Raw genomic sequence first — 24637 nt, forward strand, 5'->3', positions numbered from 1 at the left:
TCCTCAAGGCTTTTCTGGGATTTTTTCAGAGAAGATAGGCCTGCTCTCCAGGCTCTTTCGGCGGAGCACAAGGAGGAAGGGCGCACCGTTAATGGGCACTTTCAGTGCTCAGTATCCCCCCACCGAGTGGTTTAATCCGCGCGTCGTGCATTTGCATAGCGTTGCCACGCAGACAAGGGCCGCCAGCCCTTCGGTAAGTTGCATACGGGTACTTTCCAAGAAGAACTAGCAAAACAAAACTTTTTACACAATACTTCTAGCGCCGCAAGGCTAATTAACCGGTTTCCCTAGCAATTAATGAGAATTCTTGAAGCGACAACGTATCGAGCTATCAGACCCTGAACTTGAAAATTTAATAATAATAATAAACGGAGATAGTACAAACGATTCAAATAATTTAGTTAGAATTGAATTAAAGGAAAATAAGAATTTTTCGGTTGCAAAGAGTTTTGGATCAGATTGAAATCAGATCGATCGAATCTTCTTCTCAGATGATGGAGGGTTTAGACCAGTCGCAGGCCAGTTTCCAAGTGTGGGATGACTCGAGCTCGGTGCGATCGGCCACTTTACCAAGGCGACATCGGCGCCAAGCCAGCGGTGACTCCTCGAGTTTGTTGGCTAATTCGACGCCAAGAAGCTCCCGAAGGCATCGGTCACCGTGCTCCACTCTGCCGAGATCCAAATGCTCCAGTTTGAGCAGATGCACGTCTAGAGCGTCCGTTCTACCGCCCAGCACCACCAACCAGGAGGGCTATCAAGCGCGTAACCAGACGCAGAACGACAAAAACTCGACGAATTCGTCGCCCAGCAGAAGCGGCGGCAGCTCTGGTTCGGTTAGAACGATAAATGCCAGCCCGGCTAAGACGACTACGTTGGGAAGGCCCAACACTAGGCAGTCCAACTCCAGAAGACCAAGTCACGATTTTAGCAACAGCGGCACTAAATTGGCCAACGGTTCTCCGCAGCACAAGGTGGATTTATAACTCCGTTATAAATATGTAACGAAAGATTTGCATGAACATGTATTTTCCATTACAGAAGAAAAAAACTTATAAATACTTCTGTCCGTTATTTAAACATGTATTCAAAAGTTCAAAATTTTGATTTTTAGATAACAATTGAATGATTAAGATTTGTAATTTCGATATAATTTTTTAATTTTTTTTTATTTTTGAATAAGAAAATTTTTATCTCAAGGTGCTGCAAAAAACTTCGTCGGGTCATTCGTCTCACTCTAGCGGCAAGTCGATTTCCAGTACGAAATTGACTTGCTCGCCATTGAAGACGGCCACGCTGTCGACGAAATCGTCACCGCTCAAAGTCGTTCAGCAAGGTTCGCTGACTCCTCTGCAAGAGGCACAGAACTCGATAACCCTTCAGGTGTCCACCAATCTGAGCCCGTCGTCACAGGAGCAACGGACGATACAGAATAGCGTGACGCTGGCTTCTAACACGAGTAGCACGACGACCATTTCCGGCTCGCCCGGCACGAAGATCTACGTTCACCAGAATAACTCACCGATGAGGTCCGTAATCACTTTCGAGAACGGCACGGTGAAGACGAAGATTGCCGAGAAGGAAGTCATCGACTGCAAGGAGAAGCAGGAGAGGGAGCTGGTGGCCGAGAAAGCCTTCAAGACCCGGGTGGACGACGAGAAGCTTTTTAAATCGAAGCTAGACGACGAGAAGCTGAACAAGCCGGTCAAGGTCGAGCGTCCGTCATCCCTCTACGCGTCGAAAGAGCCAAAAACGAGCCTTTTACTGTCGGAATCTGACAAAGAAAACAAGCCGAAAGTCGAGGACGAAGTGCCTAATAAATTAAAACTGACGAATCGCCTGAACAATAGTCAGGCCCACCTGATCGACGGCTCGACCAACAACGTCGACAAGAACGCCCTGGTGCACGAGGCCGCCGCGTTGTCCACCACGAAGAACACCAACGACGCGATGAACAACTCGCGCAAGCTTAGCTTGTCGCTGTCGAAGGACGCGCTGAGTTACCGCAATCTACTTCATCCCGGCTCGAAGAATAATATCGCCTCGAATCCGCCGTCGCCCACCAAGTCGTACGACGGATTCGGCGGTTCCTTCAACGACGTCTACATCGAGAACCTCGAGACGGTGAAGCAGCAGCGAGCCCCTCAGGGCTCCGAGCCCAATCTGGATAAGACCGTGAGCCGAGGCTCGGATCTGCACTCTTATCCCAGTCTCAGCGACATGCAGGTGCAATTTACCAGCCTGGCGGCGCAGAAGATCCTCAAGGGCTGCCCGATTAACAGCGTCGACACCTTGGTGGAGGTGAACATGGCGGCCGCCGATAAGCCCAACAACTGCGACGTCACCGTTCATACGGATTTCGGCCTCGTTTGAATTTCATCCCCCCCCCCCCCTGAACATCCGTCGATTATCGTACCACGAGGGTAGGGACAAGGGAGCTGTCGATCCTCGCGTCCCACCAGAGCATATTACGTCCATGAAAAACAACGTGCCTCGAGGCGAGCAGGATCGAAGAAACGTCACTAACGCCTTGCTTCTCATACATGAGGATAGAAAGCTATACTTTTTTTTTTTGTTTGTTAGTGGAAAAAGGCCACGGCTTGCGTAAGAATAATACACACGGAACACGCGTAACAGTTACCAGTGATCTGTCGCTTACGTACATCTCTCCTCTCTGTGTCTTTCAACGAGCATCCGTGTTCCCGAAAAATCGCTGTGCCAATCTTGTGCTTATATTATCTGAATTAATACGATAAAATTTTCAATCTCGCTTATTGAGCATGAAATCCGCTTCTTTCAAAGATGCTATCTCGAAATAATTTCTCCATGATCAAATTACTAAATTATATTTTATACATAATAGAAATTCAGATTGTCGTGTAAATCGTACGTGTAATCAAGTAACAGACGGGTACGAGATGTATTTTGTACTCAAAATTGCGTTGAAAAGATATTGAAAATGCAGATCTCTTTCTTCAGTTCGTTGTTAAAACAATCACCGTCCCACGTTTTCAAAAATACAGGATCAGCTTTTGATAACCCGAGTATGCGTATACCCGAAGAAATATATTTAACTCGCTTTTCAAGACTCATAAATTCATGGGACACGCGTGCATCGTTGTAATGTCGGTGGTTTTGCGTCGCTTTACTCGAGCTAAAGCGATTTGTCAAAGCGACAATCTCACGTACAACGGTCACGCGCGACCCACGGAATAAACAAAGAGGAGGTGAAAAATCTTTCCGAATTAAAGCACTGCCATTTTTCTACCGCGTATTTATACTCTTCGGATATTTTCCATATTAATTTCTATGCCTACGCGATAAAAAGACTTTCAGGCGCTTTCGTAGCGAATTAAGACTAAATGGTACAGCGAAGTTTTGTAACGCGATGTAGGCAGAGATTTTCTTGTAAAATTTATTTCGGACGATAAAATGTGGATTAAGTGATAAAACGGAGAATGCCTTTACCGCGCGTTATTAGGCGCGTCATTAAGCGCGAGCAGCTGACAAATTAATAGCAATACCGTCCCCCAGGAAGCCCGGATAATGTAGAAAAGATCGAGAACGATCTTGATGCGAGGGTCGCGATTCTCGCTGCGCCGCACACCGCGGAGATTTGATATCAAATATACATATATGTTATACATAGTGTAGAAGAAGGGCGTTTTCTCGGAGCGCGGCCGCGCGGTACCATTCGCAATTAGTGCAATCGTAAATCTGTAAGTGCCAAAACTTATATCGTAGTACTTAATGACCGACCGCCTTAATGATTCCGTTCGCGCGACGACTTCGCCGGTGCATTTTTATTCGGTGACGACGGTGACGATTTCGGTCAGATTTCGGTCTCGAGCAAACGCGCGAGAAAAAAAGAGAGGGAAGTAATCGCCAATCGCGCGAAGCCGTAGTCTTAGAAAAAAAACAGGTAGGCAATTAAGCGAGTACGGCACGAAAAATGAGGAAGAGACATGCCCGCTTTGTACATTTCATACTCTGTACCGCAGATTAACCGATCGACGACGTGGATTCGCAATCGCCGTTCGCTCTACACGTTTCAAAAAACGCCGACTTTCCGCTTATGTTACGCGCTTTTAAGTCACCTATCATTATCGACGAAATAATTACAAGTCGTAATTGTCAATTAGTGTGCCACAAACGATTATTATAACTTGCGAATTATTATTGTTACGGAGCTACAACAATTTATTATAATGCTATTGCAATCTGTATGAATTATTATAATTGATTTTTTTATAACGGTTTAATAATAACTTTAAAAAAATATATATATATAGGACGCAATTTTTTAGCGTCAATTTCGATATGAACACACGCAGAGAAATTTAAAATTACAATTGAAATAGTATGTGATTGAAAATTTGTGAGGATGTTGAAGGATGATACTAATTGAAGGCGAATTCAAAGTTCGATTAACTTAATCGGTGATTAACTTGTCAAGTGATACCATTCGCGGTAATACGAATAGAATATGTTAAAAAAAATTAGAAATTTTGCCAATTAAACGATTAATGTCTATTTCTATCAATGTAAATTACTCTCACTGTTAAATATTAAAGGATAAAATTTAAACCAATGCTTTAGTTAGATAACATTTTGTTCTTTTTAACTACCATGTCGAAATTTATTATTTAAATACAAAATAGTAGATATTATTTAAACTCACTGGACAGTGGAGTATAGCAATAATTAAAAATTACTTAAATTAAATATAATTTAACACTATAAATTTAATAGTGTTTAATCTAGATTTAACTGATTTGATTATCTTTTCTTCCCAATTCTTAGACCTAGAAAAAGATAAAAAGTAAATTAAATCGAGATTAAAGTTAGCCTGCGTAAAAGTGGACGTAAAAGTCGCCGATTAAGTTAATCGAAAATTCGATCTCGATCGAATGAGACACGAGAGTCATACCCCCTCGGAAAAGTCGGCGTCCGCGAGCGGCGGAAACGTTTTTTCGAATCCGCGCCTTTTTTATTTCTTATCAAAACTAACTTGTAGAGTATCGCTGTATAATCTCACGTATCATTATAACAACGAAAGTATATGAGTAATAAAAGAGTTGAAAAAGTTGTCGTGTTATTAATCGCGCTGTTAACGCGCGGAATCATTATATATAGCACTTACCGCTTCGGAGTTCGAAAAGTTTTGTCCAATCGCAGTCGCAGCCGCCATGACGATGAAAAGGCCGGGCCGTCTACGGGAAGCAGGAAGCAGGAATCGTCGAAAGTTTCTCGGCAGACTCGGCTCGTCACGTCCTGAAAATCGAACGAAATACATATTGCAGATCACGAGGAATCTACTTCTCTCGTGTTTAGCTCTATCTCTGGTTACCTTTCGTCACTTTTAAAACGCGCGTTTGCACTACGCGACGAGCATCCTCCTCCTTCCTCCTTCCTCACGCGCGAACGATCGGCACGCGCCACGCACTAATGTCGGGTCGGGAGAGAGAGAGAGAGAGAGAGACGGACGATTCAAATTGCACCCAGAGAAAATGGCGAAGCGTCGACGGGTGCGCCCTCATGAATCTAGAGACATCTTGAGAATTCCCTATTCGAGAGGCCAATGAGATCGCTTGTCGGGACGTGGCGTCTCGAAATGTCTCCAGTGTTCGGCTGCTATGTTTATAGATTTATTATTGGCAGCATTGGCACCGTTTTGGCAATTGTCAAACGTTACTGCGTGGCGGTAGTGTAGTGCGGGGGAACGGGGAACAGATGTGGACGCAGTGGACGACGTCGCGGGCGACGCGGGCACTCGAGATAGTCGAGATCAGCGTCGGATCATCGGATCGCGGATGCTGAGAACGGATACGGGATATAAACGTCGAGGAGCATCCTTCGCGCGGGATCTCCGTCGCTCTTGTCGAAAGTGTACTCGAATGGTGTGTCCCGAGACGTATCCGACGCGTTTAATGCGAGACTCGACGTAAACACGGTTTACGCGCGTTTATCGCGGCCCAGCCCGCGCTTTCCCGCGGGCGCGAGTTTGCTTTCCGGACGCGCCAGAACGTAGAGGAACGCCGCGCGATGATGCACAGACGGGGAGGCAAGCGGATCCGCATGGACGATCCGGTGCCGCCGGAGTACGAGACCCCGATGACGCCGATGACTCCGATGAACGACAATTCCGCCGGGGACGCGAACGACTACAACGCGTACACCCCGTACAATCAGGCGTCTCAGACTCCGCTGCACAATCCCACGTAATGCGATTAACGTTATTATTGCGAGAATTGTTATTGAGCATAATTGTAATGTATCGCTATATTATGTTTACAGCCTGGAGCATTTCGTTAAATCTTGGATATAATTGTAACATTACTGTTATATATATATTTACAGTCCGGAGCATTATTCCTCCGAGAGCCACAGTTCGCCGGGCACATCTCAACAGCAATACCAGGAACAGGCGGGAAACTTTGACAATCAGGCGCAATTCGAGGCTCCTGCAACGCCAGCAGCATCTAACATGAGAATCACAAGGAACACTCGTGCAAGGATGCGTGGTATGTATGAATTTTTTTGGTATTGATATCTATGGAAGACTGTAATGAGTAATATTGTAATTCTTGACTTTAAAGGCGGCGTAGTGCAGCAACCCAAGTACAAAGAAGTCGATACAGACTACGTTCCATCGCCCAGCAACAGAGGTAGAGGAGGCGGTGGACGAGGACGTAACAAAAGAGCACATCATACGCACAGTTTGGAAGATGAAGCTAGTCTTTATTACGTTATTAGAAATAATCGGTCTTCGCTCACTGTAAGTTGATTTATTTAGTAATAAGTAGTGCACGAGAGAAAATGATGTATGAAAATCTTTTGCAAAATATTGTTTCGCAGACTATTGTTGACGACTGGATAGAAAAGTACAAAAGCAACAGGGAGAACGCGCTGCTCATGTTGATGCAGTTTTTCATCAATGCGAGCGGTTGCAAAGGTCGCATCACTTCCGAAATGCAACTGACCATGGAACATGTGGCAATTATTCGCAAGATGACTGAGGAATTCGATGAGGTATATTTCTCAGATTATAATAACATGATATATATGATATGAATAACTTGATTATAACATTGTTTACGTAATTCTGTTCTATAGGAAAGTGGCGAATATCCGTTAATAATGACAGGACAGCAGTGGAAAAAGTTCCGTGCAAACTTTTGTGAATTCGTCCAAATTCTCGTTCGACAATGTCAATATTCGATTATCTATGATCAGTTTCTAATGGATAACGTTATTTCTTTACTAACTGGACTGTCGGATTCACAAGTGAGGGCGTTTAGACATACTGCAACGCTTGCCGGTAAATTCCAATAAACTGAACGATTGTAATTACAAATTTTTTCCGCAAACCGGTCATTGCATTAACGAAACAATTTTATTTCTAGCTATGAAATTAATGACAGCTTTGGTAGATGTTGCATTGACTGTATCCATAAATTTGGACAATACGCAACGGCAGTATGAAGCCGAGAGACAAAAGGCTCGAGAGAAAAGGGCGGCAGACAGATTGGAGTCTTTGATGGCGAAGCGAAAGGAATTGGAAGAGAACATGGATGAGATAAAGAACATGCTTACATATATGTTTAAGTCTGTTTTTGTCCATAGGTATAGGGATACCTTGCCGGAAATACGCGCAATTTGTATGGCAGAGATCGGAGTCTGGATGAAGAAATTCCACCAAAATTTCTTAGATGATTCCTATTTGAAATATATTGGTACAGAACATTTTTATTCGTGTATATTAAAATAGATATCCCCGCGTTTACTACATTTCATGTTTGATATGTATTTTGCAGGCTGGACTTTGCATGATAAAGTTGGAGAAGTTAGACTTAAATGCTTGCAGGCGTTACAACCATTGTACGCCTCAGAGGAATTAAAAACGAAGCTCGAGCTGTTCACAAGCAAGTTCAAGGACAGAATCGTCGCGATGACGTTGGACAAGGAATATGATGTAGCGGTGCAGGCTGTGAAACTTGTTATTTCGATCTTGAAGCATCACAGAGAGATCCTCAGTGATAAAGACTGCGAACACGTGTACGAACTTGTTTATTCTTCGCATCGTGCGGTCGCGCAGGCCGCCGGTGAATTTCTGAATGAACGTTTATTCCGTCTAGATGACGAAGCCCCAGTCGGTGTTAAGACCAGACGCGGCAAGAAACGATTGCCGAATACGCCACTTATACGCGATCTTGTTTTGTTCTTCATCGAATCCGAATTACACGAGCACGGAGCGTATCTCGTTGATTCTCTAATTGAAACTAATCAAATGATGAAGGATTGGGAGTGCATGACGGATCTCTTATTAGAGGAAGCTGGTCCCGACGAGGAAGCGTTGGACAATCAGAAAGAAACGTCTCTCATTGAATTGATGGTGTGTTGCATAAAACAAGCTGCTACGGGCGAAGCACCGGTCGGTCGTGGACCCACTCGAAAAATTCTGTCGGTGAAAGAACTTAAACAAGTTCACGATGATAAGCAAAAATTGACGGAACATTTTATTCAAACGTTACCACTGTTACTCGATAAGTATAGGGCAGATCCTGAAAAATTGGCGAATTTACTCGCAATCCCGCAATATTTCGATTTGGATATTTACACAAAATCTAGACAAGAAATGAATTTAGAATCTCTTTTAAATAAAATCCACACGATCGTAGAAAAAATGCACGATACCGAAGTTTTGGATACGGCGGCTAAAACCTTAGAACATATGTGTGTGGAAGGTCATGCTATTTTTACCAGGTATATAGATTGTTTTTTTTTTTTTTCCAAATTGTGTATGTCATATATCTGTTTAAAGCATTTAGTGTTCAAATTCTTCTTTTATAGATGTGATGTCGCTCGTTCAACTTTAATCGATTCCATTGTAAATAAATACAAAGAAGCGATTGATGAATATAGGAATTTGATTGAGGGAGACGAGGAACCGGACGAAGATGAGATATTTAACGTTGTCCAATCACTTAAAAAAGTTTCCATCTTTTATGCCTGTCACAATATGAATCCATGGGGCATATGGGATTCGTTGTACAAGGATATTGAGGATGCAAAGGATCCTTCAAAGTACTTTTCCTTATAATTCCTTACAATTTACACAAAATATTTCTTGTACATGTAAATAATATTTAAATTATCTGTATGTAGATCCTTACCGGACAAAGCAGTTAAGTACTGCATAAGCGCATGCTTCTTCGCCATTTTGTGGGGCGAAAATCATTTGATGGAAGCTGTGGACTCGGCCAGTCGTGGCGAGGACGAATGCCGGCAGTTGAAGGAACGACTGCATTCATTTATGGGTTCAATGCGCCATTTCGTCAGCGGCGATAGTAGCGGCACGGTAATTACACAAATTCGAAAATCCTTAAATTTACATTGTAAACCGTTTTATAAATGATATTTATCTGATATTAAACAGCCATCGCCGCCGATCTTGAGGGAAGTTGCGTACAACACAATATGCGATTTGTTGGTTGTATTCTGCAATCAACTGACTACGCATACTAATCCCTTGTTGCATCAGTTAGTGTACGAGCCGGACCAAGCAATGCAAAACATGCTCAATAGATTTATACAAGAGTATGTTTTCTTCGAAGAAGAGGATGGTAAGAGTAATTTATTATTTTTATTTAGATTTTTCTCGAAGAAATGTAGTATCATGATTTATTTAGTTATATATACCGTGAGATTTGTGTTTTGGTTCTTATTTCTATCACGGTTGAATAACATTTTTTGTATACAAAATTTTTTATATGTGAGGTGACAAGACCGGGAATTGAACTCGGATCTTTTATTTTGAGAGATGAGTGCTTTACCATTAGGCTACTCGGCACCTCAAATGAGTCGAGCTAATATATGAATAGATTAAACAGCTTATTAAAATATATATAATATGAATTTATTTCATAGAAGGGCATGATGAACACTCTAAAATCGAAGAGCTGCATAAACGAAGAAATTTCTTAGCTGGCTATTGCAAGTTAATTGTATACAATATGATCCCCACGAAAGCTGCAGCGGATGTGTTCAAGCATTACGTCAAATATTACAACGATTACGGCGATATTATTAAGACCACGTTAGGGAAAGCAAGAGATATCAATAAAACGAATTGTGCGCTAACGATGCAACAAAGCTTAAATATTTTGTACAACGAGATAATGACCGATAAGGGCAAGGTCAACAGAAACAGTGAAGAATTCACCGCGATAAAGGTATCTAGTTATCAATATACTGTTTCGTAGTGTAATGAAGTAAGGTGCTAAAATCTAGATATGTCTAGGAACTTGCGAAACGATTTGCTTTATCCTTTGGTTTGGACGCCGTGAAAAATCGCGAAGCAATTACGGCCTTACACCGTGCAGGAGTGTTATTCGTCATCACTCCTCCAGATGGTGTCGAACAGGATCCCACAGGCCCCCCACCGAATTTACCGTTCCTTGAGATATTGTCCGAATTCACAAATAAGCTTCTCAAACAGGATAAACGTGTAGTGTAAGTATACCATGTATTAAATTTAATTTTTCCCAGTATTTTCCTTCAAGTTTATGCGCTCTTTAATATGTTGTATTTTATTGCAGACTCAACTTTCTGGATAGACGGTTACAAGCTGGAATGCCGTCTTCACGAGGGGAAGATTGGCAGCCTTTACTATTGTACAGAAATAGTTTATTACATGGTGAAACTGATCAAGTGCCAGTTACAAGTAAACGAGCTTATACAAGACGCAAGAAAGATCAATTAGCAGGTAAAAGATTTTAATTCACTATAACTGTCTTAAAAAACGCATTTGACGTGTATATTTGTACGGCGGGACGCAACTCCGTTTTTCAAAATTAATTAAATTGGACAGGAAATTGACAAATGTATCATAATTTTGAATACTGCATAAGTTCATATTTTCTTGCTGTTTCCATATGAGATTAAAATTATTTAATGTATGCTGTAGAGTGTGTAGAGTCAGATTTGGACTCGAATTTGGACTGAAACATTCACAAATGTCGATAACTGTAAAAATAATTGCGTTCATAATTTTAATTAGAGAAATATTGAAAGTCAGATATTAGTTTTAAGTTGCCCTTCATTGTCTAAACAATAATATTTCCCTTTGCAGAGGAAGAGGATGCTGATGAACCTGATGAAGGTTCTGATCACGAACTTGCTGGGTGAGTTGGATGTACCCGAATATAGAGAATCTAATATAATATTCTTTTTTGTTAAATTTGTTAGTATGGTCTTAATTATAATTGCAAGTAACTGTTATATGTAATTATTCGATAATACAAAGAAAAATCGGCAATGGCTGATTCAATAGTCCTCGATTATCGTTGTAATGAAATGCAATAAAAACTAAATGCTTGCCTTTACTAGCTTTTGCAATGCGAACCATACTATAGACAATATAAATCATTTGTAAAATTGAAAGCGCGGATACATTCTATGCACATACTAATGTGATTCTTTCACTACCGCTACAAGACATTAATGTTGCTTGCAAAATGTAGATCTGTAGAAAATGGTAGTTTCATTACTAATATTTTTATTTTATTGCCATTTTTTTATTAATGCTTTATTAATACTATATATGTATGATATATTCATGAAACTTTTGTATATTATAATTCATTGCTAAGATGAACTATAATCTAAGACGGCAAGTCGACGTGTATCGTTAAACTCAATCAATTATTATTTTAACACATTAAAATACGTAATAATTATCATAATTTTACAATTTTGAAATATTAAAGTTGGAACACTGTTGAGTGTGTGTGTCTGAGAGAGACAGAGGCAGAGAGAGGGAGTACGATTGAGTCGTAAATTGTATATTGTTCATAAAAAAATATTTGCGATTTCACTTCTTGCAGTATAACTGCATGCTTGTGCTTAATATATAAATATCTGTCATATAAATATCTACTTTAGATCACTATGTTTCAGACAAAAAAATATTTTTTTTTGTATACATATATATATATATATGTTTGCATGAGTAGTGATCCTAACCGCTTGTTACAGGCGACCTGATCGTTACAAAAGTTAAAAAATATTTTTTTAGATGAATATGAAATATGTATTAATATTTAAAAGTATATGTAAGGGACAAAAATTGTATAAGATTCTCGATGTAATCTATTATACTTCGTGCCTATTTTAACAACAAATAATTTCTGAACTAGAATAAGAGATTATTAAGGAATATATAATATTGTCATATTTTTGAGGTAATTGAAAAAATAGCGCATAGAGAACGATGTGTATTTTATCGAGATTAAAATCAAGTAAGCTTAAAAAAACTTTGTATTATATTTATATATTAATAATACAAATTGGTGTGATAGACATATGAATAAATATTGCTTCAAATAAGACCTTCTACTCCCAGCGCTCCTAAATCCTACTTTATCAAAATTAAAAATCAAAGAGCCATTAAAAATCGCGAAAAACATATTGTTTTAATTACTAACATATAGTAAAATAAAAGAATTGATTGTTTGTGCTTCATATTTCCTGAAATTAATGATGCCTACGTTCCTTTTCATGACACGCCGTTCTCTATACCCATCACTTCACAAATATGTTATCATTATTCATCTACATCATCTTGATATTATTACTTAGATTTTAACGTTTCGCATATTAAAAAGTAATATTAAAAAGAAACTCTCTAAATGGATATGTATGTATGGACTATAAACTTGAGTATACAAAAAGATCATATATATGTGACAACTTTTCATAATTTATGACATTTTTGTCCCTTTATTTTGAAATATGAGTAGTCAGAATAATTGCACTTCCACCTGAAAATGGACGTTTTCATTTCAGCAAACAGAAGAAAAAGCGTGGTCCACGGAAGAATCAGTGAGTAATTTACTTTCTCATATTTTTATCGAACTAAATACGAGCGGAAAACATAATAGCAATAACGCATCAATTGAAATACAGATTATTTTTAAACTGTAAAATAAATTTATTTGCTGAACGTCGATATAATCATTTTATTTTTCAGATTACCAGTTAATAAAGTAGTGATAACACGTGGACCCAGAACAAATGCTTTCTACGAAAATAATGATACCGCACAAACGCAAGCATCTCCTTCAGCAATTATAGAGGACACCTCAACGAGTCCTTCGCAAGACATTGATAACAGACTCAAAACTTTACAAATACAGTCAAAATCGTAAGTATGTTCTGTCATGTATTCTTTATTTTAAGATTGTGCAATAAACAGAACGTAATTTTGCAATAGACGACGAAGTCAAGAGCGTGTAGAGCATAGGGAATTGCGGAGAACCTCTAGAAACTCAGGGAGATACGTCGAGGGGCAATATATGGTAAGTTCGAACAAATATTACAATGTCAATAAGCATAATGCCATAAATTACATTATTATGCAACGATTCAAATTAATTGCAGGAATCTGATTCCGAGTAAGAGACATCGTAATTCTTAAATGCTTCGCTCTCTTGTATTCTTAAATTCAGATGATTGGATTGTGATATGTATTCGAAGCAGCTATACATTTTGAGAATTACAAAAGCATACTTAACTGATAATAGAGCTTTTAGAGCAAGTATCGATATGTTTTGATAGATGAATATTCTGTTACAAAGCGATTACACGTAAGAGAAAAATTTTAATTTTTCTGCGGAATCGAATTTCATTATATGTCATGTTACAAATAACACAATATATATATACATAGATTCCATATAAAAATGAGTACTATAAAAGAATTATCTTTCTCTCTTTGTCTGTCTATCTATCTAGAAATTATTAACTATCTAGAAGTTATTAACTATTTAATAACTTCTTTAAATAAACAGATACAATTCATTATGATAGTATTCATATATTTTATTTGTGAATGCAATTAAACACATGATAAACTGGATATAATTTTACAACTATATCGCTTTTCCTGTACATTTTGTGATAATGCTCTGTATACTTGACTGTTTCATATAAAGGACCCCACACGATTTATGTGAAAAAAACCTTTTCATTTCTTTTTAAATATGTTGTAGTACTTGTGACCCTGATAAAAAGTGTCAAATTTTATCAACTTCCTATTCAAAAAAATTGACCAAAACTTATATATATATATATATATATATATATGTATATATATATATATATAAATCGTGTGGGGTCCTATATAAAATGTTAATTATTTATATATCACATTTTATTTACACATTATTACACATTATTGCAAAGTTATTAACAATTCTCAATCTTCTTCCAAGAATGATGTTTGATATGATAAAAATAAAAATAGTTATAGAGTAAAATTACATTAAATTCTTATTTCTATATGACATCTGCAATGCTTATATAGTATAATCCATAGTTTAGTTGTAGAACTCCTAGTTCGTTGTTGCGCTAATATATTGTTACTTTTTTATATATAGTTGTATGACCGTAGTATTTATTCATCGATCCGATTGTAAACGAGATTTGCGAAAAAGATTACTGAGTCTGCGTTTTGGCGTGCTAGTTGTGTTCTATTAAAAAAATATGTTTAACATATTAATGTCACTTAATATAAAGTTATTTATATATTATTCGTACTCACTTCGTCTTGCCGTTTTAGCGTGAATATGTTCTTCAGCGAATGAGGAGTAGTCGTTGTTTTTCTATCCACATTTCGCTCCCTCAATACACGTGAACTTGGGCTTCTCAATTCATTGCCCTAACACAAATTATTAAAAGGAATTTTCAGTAACAATTTTGTAATGATGCGGTTTTATAGCGTAATAAAAGCTTTAGACAAATTTCTTTCTGTTTGAGCAAATTCTATAATATATAGATTTTTTTGCAGCTATATGCATAATATGCAAGATAATAACATATACGAGGATATGCAAATACCTGCAATGATAATCTTCCCCCGTTTTTGCTTGGTGTTGGAGGACCAGGCTTTTTATATGATATCTAATAATGTGAATGTAGGAATCACAAACATCAAGTAAGGGACGATTATATAAAAGAGAGAACAACATAAGAATATAACAACTTACCTGAGATCTATCTTTTTTCCTGACTTTCTGTTCTGGGAGAAGACTTTGGCTAAGACTATCATTAAAGTTATCTTCCGCTGAGGAGCCCGTCTATAAAAGAATACATAAATCTTTATAATGCGCATTAAACGCACGAGACATATGAGTAACAGTACACGAAATTAACAAAGTATTTATACGCGATAAAAATTCAAGAGAGACGTAATTTACATTAACAAGAATTACCTTAATTTCTTCTTCAGTCAAAGTTGGAGGAAGGAATTGCATTTCTGCTGGATAAGACGATTTTAGATGGGGCTTGCAAAGAGAGTTTCTCATTTGTAACACAGACAAACGGTTGACATCTGTGACAGGTACAAAATTTCCTCGTTTCATATCGGCTGGAATAAAGAGGATTGATTAATAAGCAAGAAGAGAGAGGACATCGATTGAAAAGCAAAATTTAATTCTTGATCAACGTTGATCAACGTTAGTATTCATGATTAGTATGCGAAATATATACCTAGATAAACATTATCAAAGATTTCTTCTTCGTCCTCCGTTTTAAATACATTGCCCATTGCTTGTATGCTTCTAATACTGTGCCTCCTTTCGAATGTTTCTTCACTTATAAGCGTTGTTACTTTATGTGCTTGTTGTATGTTTTCAGGTAACATTTCTTGCTTTTCCGTTCTGTAATAGATTAATTAATTAATTGTTAAATTGATATAATATATTTTCTTTATATTATATTCCAAGAACAAAATACACAGTTGTACGTACTTGCAAGTCTTACGCGAAATTGTAGCTATTGGTTGGGCCGCTTGGAATTCTTTGATTCTGGTTTCTAATTCTCTTAAACGCTTTAACGCATCTTGCTTCTGTTGTTGCTCGACTAGAAGGTTTTCTCCCACATTCCAAAGTTGCGAACTTAATCGGCTAACGTGTTCTCTGTATTTATCAAGTTCTTCACTCTGCTTTCGGCACATTTTTTCTGTTTGTTTCTGCAACTTTTCTTCTAAAATCTTTTCTTGATCTTTGTTTAACTTCGTCATTTCCTCATTGTAGGCTGTTTTCTGAAATAAATTTAACATTAAATTAACGTAAAGCAACATTACTATTTACACGAAACATGAATCTCAAAATTCTAAAGTATAAATATTGTTCTACTTACCATTTTTTGTTTCATATCTTCCAGTTTTTGTTCATATGCAGCATGAACCTCTTTGAACTGATTTTCAAGTTGTTGCTTTGCCATCTTGCTCGACTCATCCTTTTCTTCACGTAGCTGTTGGTTCTGTTCTTTCAAACGTTCAAATTCTTCTTTCAGAGATTGTATTTCCGCTCTTTCAGACACTGTCAAATTAATTTCTGTTGGCATTGTCTCCGTCGACTTTAGGTTCTTTATCTCTGTTCTAAGATCGTCGATATTTTTCTCTAATTTCACATTCCTCACACGCATAGTATCCATTCTATTTTTGAGATCTTTCTTTTCCTTTGTCAGTTGATTAATTTGATTTTGCAATTTCTTCTCTATCTCTACTTGATTCTTGATTTCACCAGATTTTAAACTGTTATCGTAAAAGGTGGCTAAAGCAGTGAAAGATTCTATTTCCTCTTCAGACTTCTTTACGTCGATTTGCAGCGTTTTGTATTTCTCCAATCCTATATCAATTATCATTTTCTCGTTAGAAAATTGATCTTCTTCCACACTTGTCAGTATGTCCAAACACTCTTTCTCATGTATTGAACATAAATAGGTATCGTGTAATTTTTGTTCCGTCCATAAGAACTTGTCCCATAAAATATCACATATAGATTTGATGTTCTGTGAATAATCAGCTTGACATTTCAATAATATATTTTCGAGACTTGTCTTCTTAATTTGCAACTGTTTAAACTCGTCGCAAACGGAACTCTCAGTATGAAAAATATCCTGAAACTTCGTCGATACTTCATTCCACTTTTGCTTGAACGATGTTAAAGCAGTATCTAAGTCGGTCCGCATAGCGAAAACTTTCTGCAAGGGGTCCTTTAAAGATTCCTTATTTTTTATGAGGCTCTTAAGATAGTCATTCCGTTTCTGTGCTATTATTTCCAATTCTCGTATCTTATTCTTTAGACCGCAGACTTCTTCTTTGTCTTTTACACCGTTATCTATAAGTACTTTTTGTTTTACCAAAGTTTCATTCAATTCAGCATTTGCATAAGCTAAACGCGAGATAATTTTCTGAGATTTGTGTAATTCATCAAGAGTCATCTTAATAATATTCAAAATATTTGCGTTATTGTCTACATTAATGCACTTGTACTTATTCTCTATATTAATGCACTGCGGTACATCATGTAAATCAAACTCTGAGCAGGTTTCCGTAATCGTAGAATTCAAATTTTTCGTTGGATGTTCCAATTCTTGGCACAATTTTACAATTTCCGCTTGATTCGCATCCACATTCTTGCAGTATTCCTTACTCGTTTCCAGCTCCGCACTCATTGTTTTGAGCACATCTTGCAATTCTACTACAGTCCTGTTTTGATTATTAAGTTGATTTTGTAGGTCGAAGAATTTAATTTGACATTCGCGCAACGACGATTTTGTATCTTCAAGTTCTTTATTCAGGATCTCCTTAGAGTTATCAAACCGTTCTTGAAGTTTTTCTATGTACAGACACTTTTCCTTCAAAGCTGCTTCTTGCGTTGTCAAGACGGCATCTTGGCTAGATCTTACTTCTTGAAGATTAATAATTATCTCTCTCATCTTCTTCTCCGTAGTGTTTGCTTCGCTCGTCAGCCTATTCATTTTAGTTTGTAACGTCAGTAATGCCTCTTCTTTCACTTCTATTTCTTTATCTTTTGCTTCAAGTGCTTCTTTATGAGAACGCATCAAATCGTCCTTCTCTGTTTTTAAGGCTGAAACGTCCGAAAGTAACTCGTTAATTTGTGCTTCTTTTAATTCCATCTGCGTCATTGTATCACTCATTTCTTGATGTAATAAATTGAGCTTATCAGTGGTATCTTTCAACTCGAGTAATATTTTAGCATTATCTGACTTGAGACTTTCCAGCTTATCATTTGTTTCAGTTTTCATCGTTGCGTGCAGCTCTTCCAACGCTCGATTTATATCTTTTAATTCTTGCACATTGCGTTTGGATTCATTTAATTCGTCAAAGAGAATTCTTTCCTTCGCTTCCAAATCATCTATCTTTTCTTCGTTTTCTAATAAATTTTGTTGTAATGTAGTATTTATCGCTTGAATTTTTGATAATTCTTCCTTATTACAATTGAAATTATGCTCTAACTTCTCTTTTTCTTGCTGTACTTTGTGATAATTGTGATATAACGTATGATATTCATATTGCAACTTTTCAAATGTTAGTTCAATATTTTCTTGATATTCACCAAAGTTTTGCCGAGTTTCCTCTTTCATTAATTGCAGATCTTTATTTATGTTCTGTAGATCTTTTAACTGTGTCATAACAGATTTCAGTAGTGATTCTCGATCTGTTAATTGGTTTGTTAATTCATGTACATTTTGTTCCAAAACGAGTTTCTCATCTCTATCAATCTCTTTTAAGACTTCGATTTCCTTAATAATTTCCTTTTGCTCATTTAATAATAAATCCTTTTGTTTCTTCTCTTCCTCGATAACAGCTAACTCCAAGACAGTCTGCTTATTTTGCTCTTCTAAAGTTGTAATCGTTGATCGTAGCTCAAGCAGATTTGTATTTGTTTCATCTATCGTTGTCTTTAATTTCTCGATATCACTTTCATATGAAACGCGCATTACATCACAATTGTGTAACATTGTTTCAATATATTTTGTAAGATCACTAAGTGTCGAGTCATTTAAATTATCTTCGACTTTTATAAATTTATTATCACAATGTAAAATATCTCTTAAACTTTTACTGCAATTTTCGATGCAAGATTTGTATGAATCTCTTTCATCAGTAAGCTTATGAATCCAGGAAAGATGTTCTGTTACTTGCGATTGGGTTTCCAATAGAGTAGCGTTTAAATTTGAAGAATTAGTTTTTTCATTTTCAAACAATTTATTCAAGTTCTTCATGTCTAGTTTTAAGTTATCCAATTCTGTATTCAGTGCAACATTTAACTGTTCTGCTTCAGACAACATTTTCTCCCTAGATGAAAGTAAATTTTTCAAATCTTCATTTTGAGTAACGAGAGAGAGTTTCTCCACCTGTAAACCTTCCAGAGCTGTATTTGATACATCCAATTTCTTCTGCGTATTATTTAATTCCGTACTCAGTGCAACATTTAACTGTTCTGCTTCAGACAACATTTTCTCCCTAGATGAAAGTAAATTTTTCAAATCTTCATTTTGAGTAACGAGAGATAGTTTCTCCACCTGTAAACCTTCAAGAGCTGCATTTGATACATCCAATTCCTTCTGTGTATTATTTAATTCCGTACTCAGTGCAACATTTAACTGTTCTGCTTCAGACAACATTTTCTCCCTAGATGAAAGTAAATTTTTCAAATCTTCATTTTGACTAACGAGAGAGATTTTCTCCACCTGTAAACCTTCAAGAGCTGCATTTGATACATCCAATTCCTTCTGCGTATTATTTAATTCTGCCTGGACCCGATCTAGCGTTTTTACTTTTTCCTCCAAATCCCTGTTCGATTCCAACACATTTCTGTAATCCTTTGCAAGAAGATCCATTCTTCCTTTTAAAGAATCAACTTGAGCATGCAGTATAGCAGATTCTTCTTTGGCTTCCTGAAGCTGGATCTCGATCACAGAACTTAAAGCTTCGCTAGGTAAAACTTCGCTATTGTTCATTAACCTGACAGAATACGATATATCTTCAACCTCGAAGCTTTGCTCTGGATTAGCATTTCTGTTCAATTCTTTGATATACGCGCGTAATTCTTCATTATGCATCCTAAGTTCTATCAGTTCTCTATCCTTTAATTCGATTTTGTTCGATAAAGATTCCAAGGACCGTTCGCAGTTTGTAAAATTGTCTTTAAAATGCTTAGATGTCCTGCGCGTACAACACAGCTCCTTCGATATAGCATCTTTCTCTGTCTCCAGTTTATTAATTTCATCTTGTTGTTTACTCAATTGATTTTCTAGATCATTAATGCATCTTTTGTAATAATTATCTTCCGAGTTGTCCTCTTTTGTATGGGACGGCTGAGGAGTGCCTGGCTTGAACAGTGCCTCTTGCAATTCTTTTATTTTCGCTGATTTTTCGTCAAGCTTCTTCTGCAACTTCTTTATCTTGTTGTGTTGCCTCGATATATCATCCCGTAAATCCGCGTTAGTAAAACGTTCTATCTGCAAGTTGCATCTCAAGTCTCTCAGCTCCCGAACACGTTCCGTCAGAATCTTCTTGCTACGTCCAGAACGCGTTAAAGGAGAATTGGAAAAGTCCTCGAGGGGCGGTGTTCTGAGACTATCCACAGCTGTTGATGTATCCTCTACCTCCATAATAACGTCTCTCATAGTTTCCTTGGTAACATCCTTGCCAATAGGTAGGACACTCTCGAGAAAGGTTTTAACTCTAATTTGCGTCTCATTTCTCAAGTTATCGCACATATTGTATTGGAAGGAATGGTGTACCGCAGAGAGTGCTCGACATAAATGCAAGAGTAACAACGATGCAACGTATATATGTTCTGTGTTATCATCTTTATTGACTTTGAAAGTAGGATATTCCTCTGTAAACAGACAACGTAAACAAAAATTAATTCTTCCAACTGTACACAATCTAAAATTTAAAAAAACTAAGTCAAGTTTATATTTTGTTGTTGCTAATTCTCTGGTTTAGAAATTTCTGCTTTTTAAAAGTGTAAAGATTTAAAAAATAATATATTTATGTCCATTTTTACCAATAAAGTAGTGTATCACCTTGCTGTAGATTAACCTCAGTCTTGGTTTAATTAATTTTTTTTTCTAGCTCTAATGTCCATTCCTATCAACTCAGGTTAATTTTAATCTTGGTTTAACTTACCTGTCATCTTTTCCTAGTTCTAGAAAAAGATAGAAAGTAAGTTGAACATTGGTAGAAATGAGCATAAGAAAAAGAAAAGCAGAAAAAGTAAGTTAAACCAAATTTAAAGTTAATCTGCATTAATAGAAATAGAGCACTAGGAAAGCAGTATGACGAACATGAAAATATTCGTGCTCACCTTCCATAAACTTCACAATGTCTTCTTGACCGAAGTTCTCAAGCTTTTTCCATTTTCTGCAAACATGATAAATTGAATGACAATAGGCTTAGATAGCAGGTTTGCGTTGCGACATAGCATAGGAATAATGTACTTACATTAATTTAAGGAAATTGATATAAAACGTTCCATCTTGCAATTCCGTTATACTTTTCACTGGTTTTTCCTGCACTTCTAAGCAATTGATCTGTAAATTTAAACATTTGCCCATGAGACATATCTCTTTCTCTTTAATGTCATTCTCTCTTGAATGTCATTACATACACGTAGCTTGAAACTCTAGGAGCATAATAATTACAATACGCTCGTCATCTAACGATCGAACAATTGTTCGAGAACAATGTTGCAAAGAGAGTTAGAAGTAGAAAGACATAAAAACTAATTTGCAAAGCCTGAAAGGGTTCGGATGTACGATATTGTGTACATATACGATTCACTCTCGTTCCATGTGTGACAGGGACGCTTTGTGTACGTTAATTTTCGTCGGGCGTTTACACGTAAAAATTATTGCTCACCCATTCTAAGATAACTTTTTCCCACAGCTCCATGATTGTCGAGCATCACCGTGTTTGGAGCCGACGAAACTACAGAATAATACGCGAAATTATCGCGCGCACGTGAACCTCTGTTATTGTACAGTCTCCTAAATAATACAGAGAATTCGTTTGATTTTTCGAACAACGGATACATCGCAGGTCGGCCAATTGTGGCCAATTAGGCCAATCGGACCGGAGATAACGTTCCCAGATTAAAGGTTAAGTGCAACATGGTGCGATAAGTTAGAATGAAACAAATATATTTTCTTTCATTTTAACTTATTGCACTAGTTCAGAAGTGCAGCGAAAACGAACAGATCTTTTTTCACGCGTGCGCGGCGACCTAACCTAGGGTCTAGGGTCTGACGCATATCAGTTTTACCGGGAATAATACACATACATTGAGCAATTATACTTTCTGAATTCTTGAGCGAACTTTTCGTAATAAGAAAATTTGCTCCTCGGGAAACAACTGCATGGAAAAGCGGAAACATAAATCAACGATTTTAATCAGTGCAAGTTGCGTGGTCTCATAGTTAATTTTTTATTGTTGCAAATACATCATAAGTATACATTTTATATATATACTGAAAAACATAGTGCGAATGTGACTCTTGCACGCAAAATGTAGCGATCCTTGAACGTTAAAATAACCTCGGCCAAACTCCAATTAATGTTCATTTCTATCGATCAATGCAAATTAACTTTAATCTCGGTTTCTTATTTTTTACTCTTTTTTAGTTTTAAGAATTAGAAAAAGATAAAAGTGAGTTGAACCGAGATTAATTAGTTAATCTACATTGATATTAATCGCTGTTTAAGTTAATCGGAGTTTAGTCGTGTCGAGCATGGAACGAGGGGACCCGGGAACAAGGGGGGCGTCCGTGGGGTCGCAGGGGATCGTGCGTTTAGCGACGGGCGTGGTTGGCAGCACCGTGAAGTGTGCGTTTCAACGGTCGGCGATATCCTGGAGGTTTACGGCGAGAGGTTCCGAGACTTCCCCGAGTTCCGACCGGCGAGGGCGAGTACTACTCGCGCGAGGACGAGAGCTACGGAGGAGACGCTTGGCGAGCACCACAGCCGCGAGTCCGGCGAGTCTCATGTGATCGGCCCCGCGTTCCTCGCGCGGAAGCAGCAACGTCATGGGTCTGCTCTCGGATCCGCTTCTGTTCGCGATCGCGCTGCTCGACACGGGCTGCGTGCTGTTCCTCCTGGTGTTTTACGTATCCTTTTTGTCACCCGACCCGGTCGCGCGTGCTGTCGATCATTTTTCGTCCCTCTTTCGACGTCCCGTCGGACCGCTTCGCGAAGCGGTCGGGTCACGCTCGATGCCGCGAGCGAGGGACTTTTTTCGCGACGGAGGTTATCTCGGTGATTGGCAGCCATGCAGTGGCACCATTTTCAAATTTTTCTCCCTCACAAGTAGAAAAAAAATTGAAAACATTAACTATTAATGCCGATTAATTTTAATCCTCCTGTAGTTATAAGAATTAGAAAAGAAAATAAAAAGTAAGTTATACAGAGATTAAAGTTCGTCTGCATCGATAAAATGGAAATAAGTACTGTCAATTTTAATTGTTATTATAAACGTTATTTTCCTTGACCGAGATGCGCAGATTATAACGCTGTCGGATCTTGAGTGTGATTATCTGAATGCGCAAGAATGCTGTTACAAGTTGAATATGGTATGATATAACGTTTTGCATATCTCTCGTTATACGAACGCGATATTAAATTTAATTTACTTTCCGTTGCAGGGAGTGTTGCCAAAGTTAATAGGACACACGTTTCTGGTGTTTCTTCTGTTGATACACGGACAGCTGATATTGACGCTGGTGAACATACCGATGACGATGTGGTTGTTTTACGAATATCTTAACGTTCCCAGCGGCAATATGGGAGTTTACGATCCCACGGAGATTCACACTCGCAGTAAGCTGAAGAGATACACGCGCGATAGCATGATTCATCTCGGATATTGCCTCGTGTTCTTTTTCATTTATCTTTATTGGTAGGTATTCACGTAAATGTAGCTACTTTTTTACGTATTAAAAAAAAGAAACGAAAGAGTTACATATGTATTTTTTCTTCAGCATGATTGTGGCGTTGCTCAAGGGGAATCCCATCGTCAGGAGCGACGACGACGACACTGTAACCGAATTATAAAGATATAGAGAGATTGAGGCAAAGAGAAACCCCTTTTATATGTAATATGTATCGCGTTTATATTATATATTCTTTTATTTATATATTCTAATGGTATACAAGTATATTTTAATTCCACTATATCTGATACACAGCACATCACGTTCTTTAAACGATATAAGTATTGTTTATTGAAGAGTTTTTTTGTTATCATATCCGTTGTTTAAATATTTAGCTGGACACGCGTACTGCTCTCAAATGATCTAGCTGTTGTCATTTACGGTTCCCATTTATTTCAAGATAGTCATTTCAGAGACAAATATTTTTCGCTCATTTACTCAACGCTTTTGATAATTCCCCTGATTTGATGGCCTCGAACTGTGTTATTCGCGCTAAGGTCTAACGAAATAAATAGGAACCGTGCAGGACACCAGACAAATACCAAATGCGTCGTCGTGTCCATTCGCGCGTGCTGCTTGCGCGCGTAACGCGTGCGAGCGATTGTAAGTTTCTAGTCGTAAAGATGTAAAAGCGAAAGTCTGTATCATGGCAGGGATTGCGTGTTTAAGGGCAATAATACAATCGTAATATTTTAATATTACATTTTATTACAAATTAATCCAAATGCGGGGATGCGTTTCCCAAATGAGAAAGTCTTCCCCTTTTTCGAAGGATCTACCGCGGTCGAAGAGTTTCCTCTTTCACCCCCTCTTTCTTACAAATGCGACG

General features: G+C 37.8%; 5 protein-coding genes across 8 annotated transcripts in view; 3 read left to right on the forward strand and 2 right to left on the reverse strand.

Annotated features, from left to right (window-relative positions):
- Knockout (Stork-head domain-containing protein knockout) overlaps positions 1-5085 on the forward strand; it is a 71205-nt gene extending 66120 nt beyond the window's left edge. Inside the window, exons 6-8 of one of the 2 annotated variants that reach the window (XM_071788978.1) lie at positions 9-193; positions 492-971; positions 1198-5085. In XM_071788978.1, coding sequence (XP_071645079.1) covers positions 9-193; positions 492-971; positions 1198-2370 — 1838 coding nt within the window. In that variant the 3' untranslated portion in view covers positions 2371-5085. The remainder of the gene's footprint in view (positions 1-8; positions 194-491; positions 972-1197) is intronic. The other variant, XM_071788986.1, reaches the window with a different exon arrangement.
- The window catches only part of LOC139819552 (uncharacterized), a 91819-nt gene extending 86397 nt beyond the window's left edge, over positions 1-5422 (reverse strand). The window contains exons 1-2 of the mRNA XM_071789004.1: positions 5348-5422; positions 5141-5271 (exon numbers count right to left, since the gene is read on the reverse strand). The gene's annotated coding sequence lies outside the window, so the exon portion shown is untranslated. The remainder of the gene's footprint in view (positions 1-5140; positions 5272-5347) is intronic.
- A 275-nt stretch (positions 5423-5697) lies between these two features.
- On the forward strand, positions 5698-14974 carry Sa1 (stromal antigen). Of its 2 annotated transcripts, XR_011732206.1 has the most exons (19): positions 5698-6218; positions 6358-6521; positions 6597-6775; positions 6856-7029; positions 7114-7318; positions 7404-7733; positions 7815-8763; positions 8851-9084; positions 9166-9358; positions 9437-9623; positions 9928-10232; positions 10301-10512; positions 10599-10765; positions 11132-11183; positions 12847-12882; positions 13031-13204; positions 13274-13358; positions 13441-13646; positions 14849-14974. XR_011732206.1 is itself a non-coding variant. In XM_071779290.1 (18 exons), exons 1-18 carry the CDS (start codon positions 6043-6045, stop codon positions 13456-13458), a joined length of 3840 nt encoding a protein of 1279 aa, XP_071635391.1. In that variant the 5' UTR covers positions 5698-6042; the 3' UTR covers positions 13459-14801. The 2 variants fall into 2 exon arrangements, 1 of the variants encoding a protein (XP_071635391.1); XM_071779290.1 differs by lacking the exon at positions 14849-14974 and having other exon boundaries at positions 13441-14801.
- Mud (mushroom body defect) lies at positions 13861-22303 on the reverse strand. Of its 2 annotated transcripts, XM_071779268.1 has the most exons (11): positions 21743-22303; positions 21326-21414; positions 21189-21244; positions 16201-20717; positions 15810-16102; positions 15550-15719; positions 15273-15427; positions 15048-15137; positions 14899-14961; positions 14603-14719; positions 13861-14531 (listed from the first exon to the last, which is right to left on the reverse strand). In XM_071779268.1, exons 1-11 carry the CDS (start codon positions 21773-21775, stop codon positions 14460-14462), a joined length of 5655 nt encoding a protein of 1884 aa, XP_071635369.1. In that variant the 5' UTR covers positions 21776-22303; the 3' UTR covers positions 13861-14459. The 2 variants fall into 2 exon arrangements, with proteins under 2 accessions (XP_071635369.1, XP_071635378.1); XM_071779277.1 differs by lacking the exon at positions 14899-14961.
- A 199-nt stretch (positions 22304-22502) lies between these two features.
- Positions 22503-24509, forward strand: Cnir (cornichon-like protein). The gene is made up of 4 exons (XM_071779355.1): positions 22503-22986; positions 23380-23448; positions 23521-23774; positions 23857-24509. The coding sequence occupies exons 1-4, from the start codon at positions 22906-22908 to the stop codon at positions 23927-23929; spliced, it is 477 nt and encodes a 158-aa protein (XP_071635456.1). The 5' UTR covers positions 22503-22905; the 3' UTR covers positions 23930-24509.
- Positions 24510-24637: the final 128 nt, after the last annotated feature.

The sequence above is a fragment of the Temnothorax longispinosus genome, chromosome 1 (genome assembly GCF_030848805.1).
Source record: "Temnothorax longispinosus isolate EJ_2023e chromosome 1, Tlon_JGU_v1, whole genome shotgun sequence".
NCBI classification, from domain to species: Eukaryota; Metazoa; Arthropoda; class Insecta; order Hymenoptera; family Formicidae; genus Temnothorax; species Temnothorax longispinosus.

What these genes read in the sequence shown, in the direction of transcription:
- Sa1 (XM_071779290.1), top strand. Translation starts at nt 6,043, where the DNA reads ATGATGCACAGACGGGGAGGCAAGCGGATCCGCATGGACGATCCGGTG. An exon ending in GCGGCGATAGTAGCGGCACG is followed by an intron (nt 9,359 to 9,436) that starts GTAATTACACAA and finishes GATATTAAACAG; the next exon opens with CCATCGCCGCCGATCTTGAG. An exon ending in TTACAAATACAGTCAAAATC is followed by an intron (nt 13,205 to 13,273) that starts GTAAGTATGTTC and finishes ATTTTGCAATAG; the next exon opens with ACGACGAAGTCAAGAGCGTG.
- Mud (XM_071779268.1), bottom strand. Translation starts at nt 21,775, where the DNA reads ATGGAGCTGTGGGAAAAAGTTATCTTAGAATGG. An exon ending in AAAAAGTTATCTTAGAATGG is followed by an intron (nt 21,415 to 21,742) that starts GTGAGCAATAAT and finishes TTAAATTTACAG; the next exon opens with ATCAATTGCTTAGAAGTGCA. An exon ending in ATTTCGCGTAAGACTTGCAA is followed by an intron (nt 15,720 to 15,809) that starts GTACGTACAACT and finishes AATCTATTACAG; the next exon opens with AACGGAAAAGCAAGAAATGT.
- Cnir (XM_071779355.1), top strand. Translation starts at nt 22,906, where the DNA reads ATGGGTCTGCTCTCGGATCCGCTTCTGTTCGCGATCGCGCTGCTCGAC. An exon ending in TGTTCCTCCTGGTGTTTTAC is followed by an intron (nt 22,987 to 23,379) that starts GTATCCTTTTTG and finishes CGAGATGCGCAG; the next exon opens with ATTATAACGCTGTCGGATCT. An exon ending in GCTGTTACAAGTTGAATATG is followed by an intron (nt 23,449 to 23,520) that starts GTATGATATAAC and finishes TTTCCGTTGCAG; the next exon opens with GGAGTGTTGCCAAAGTTAAT.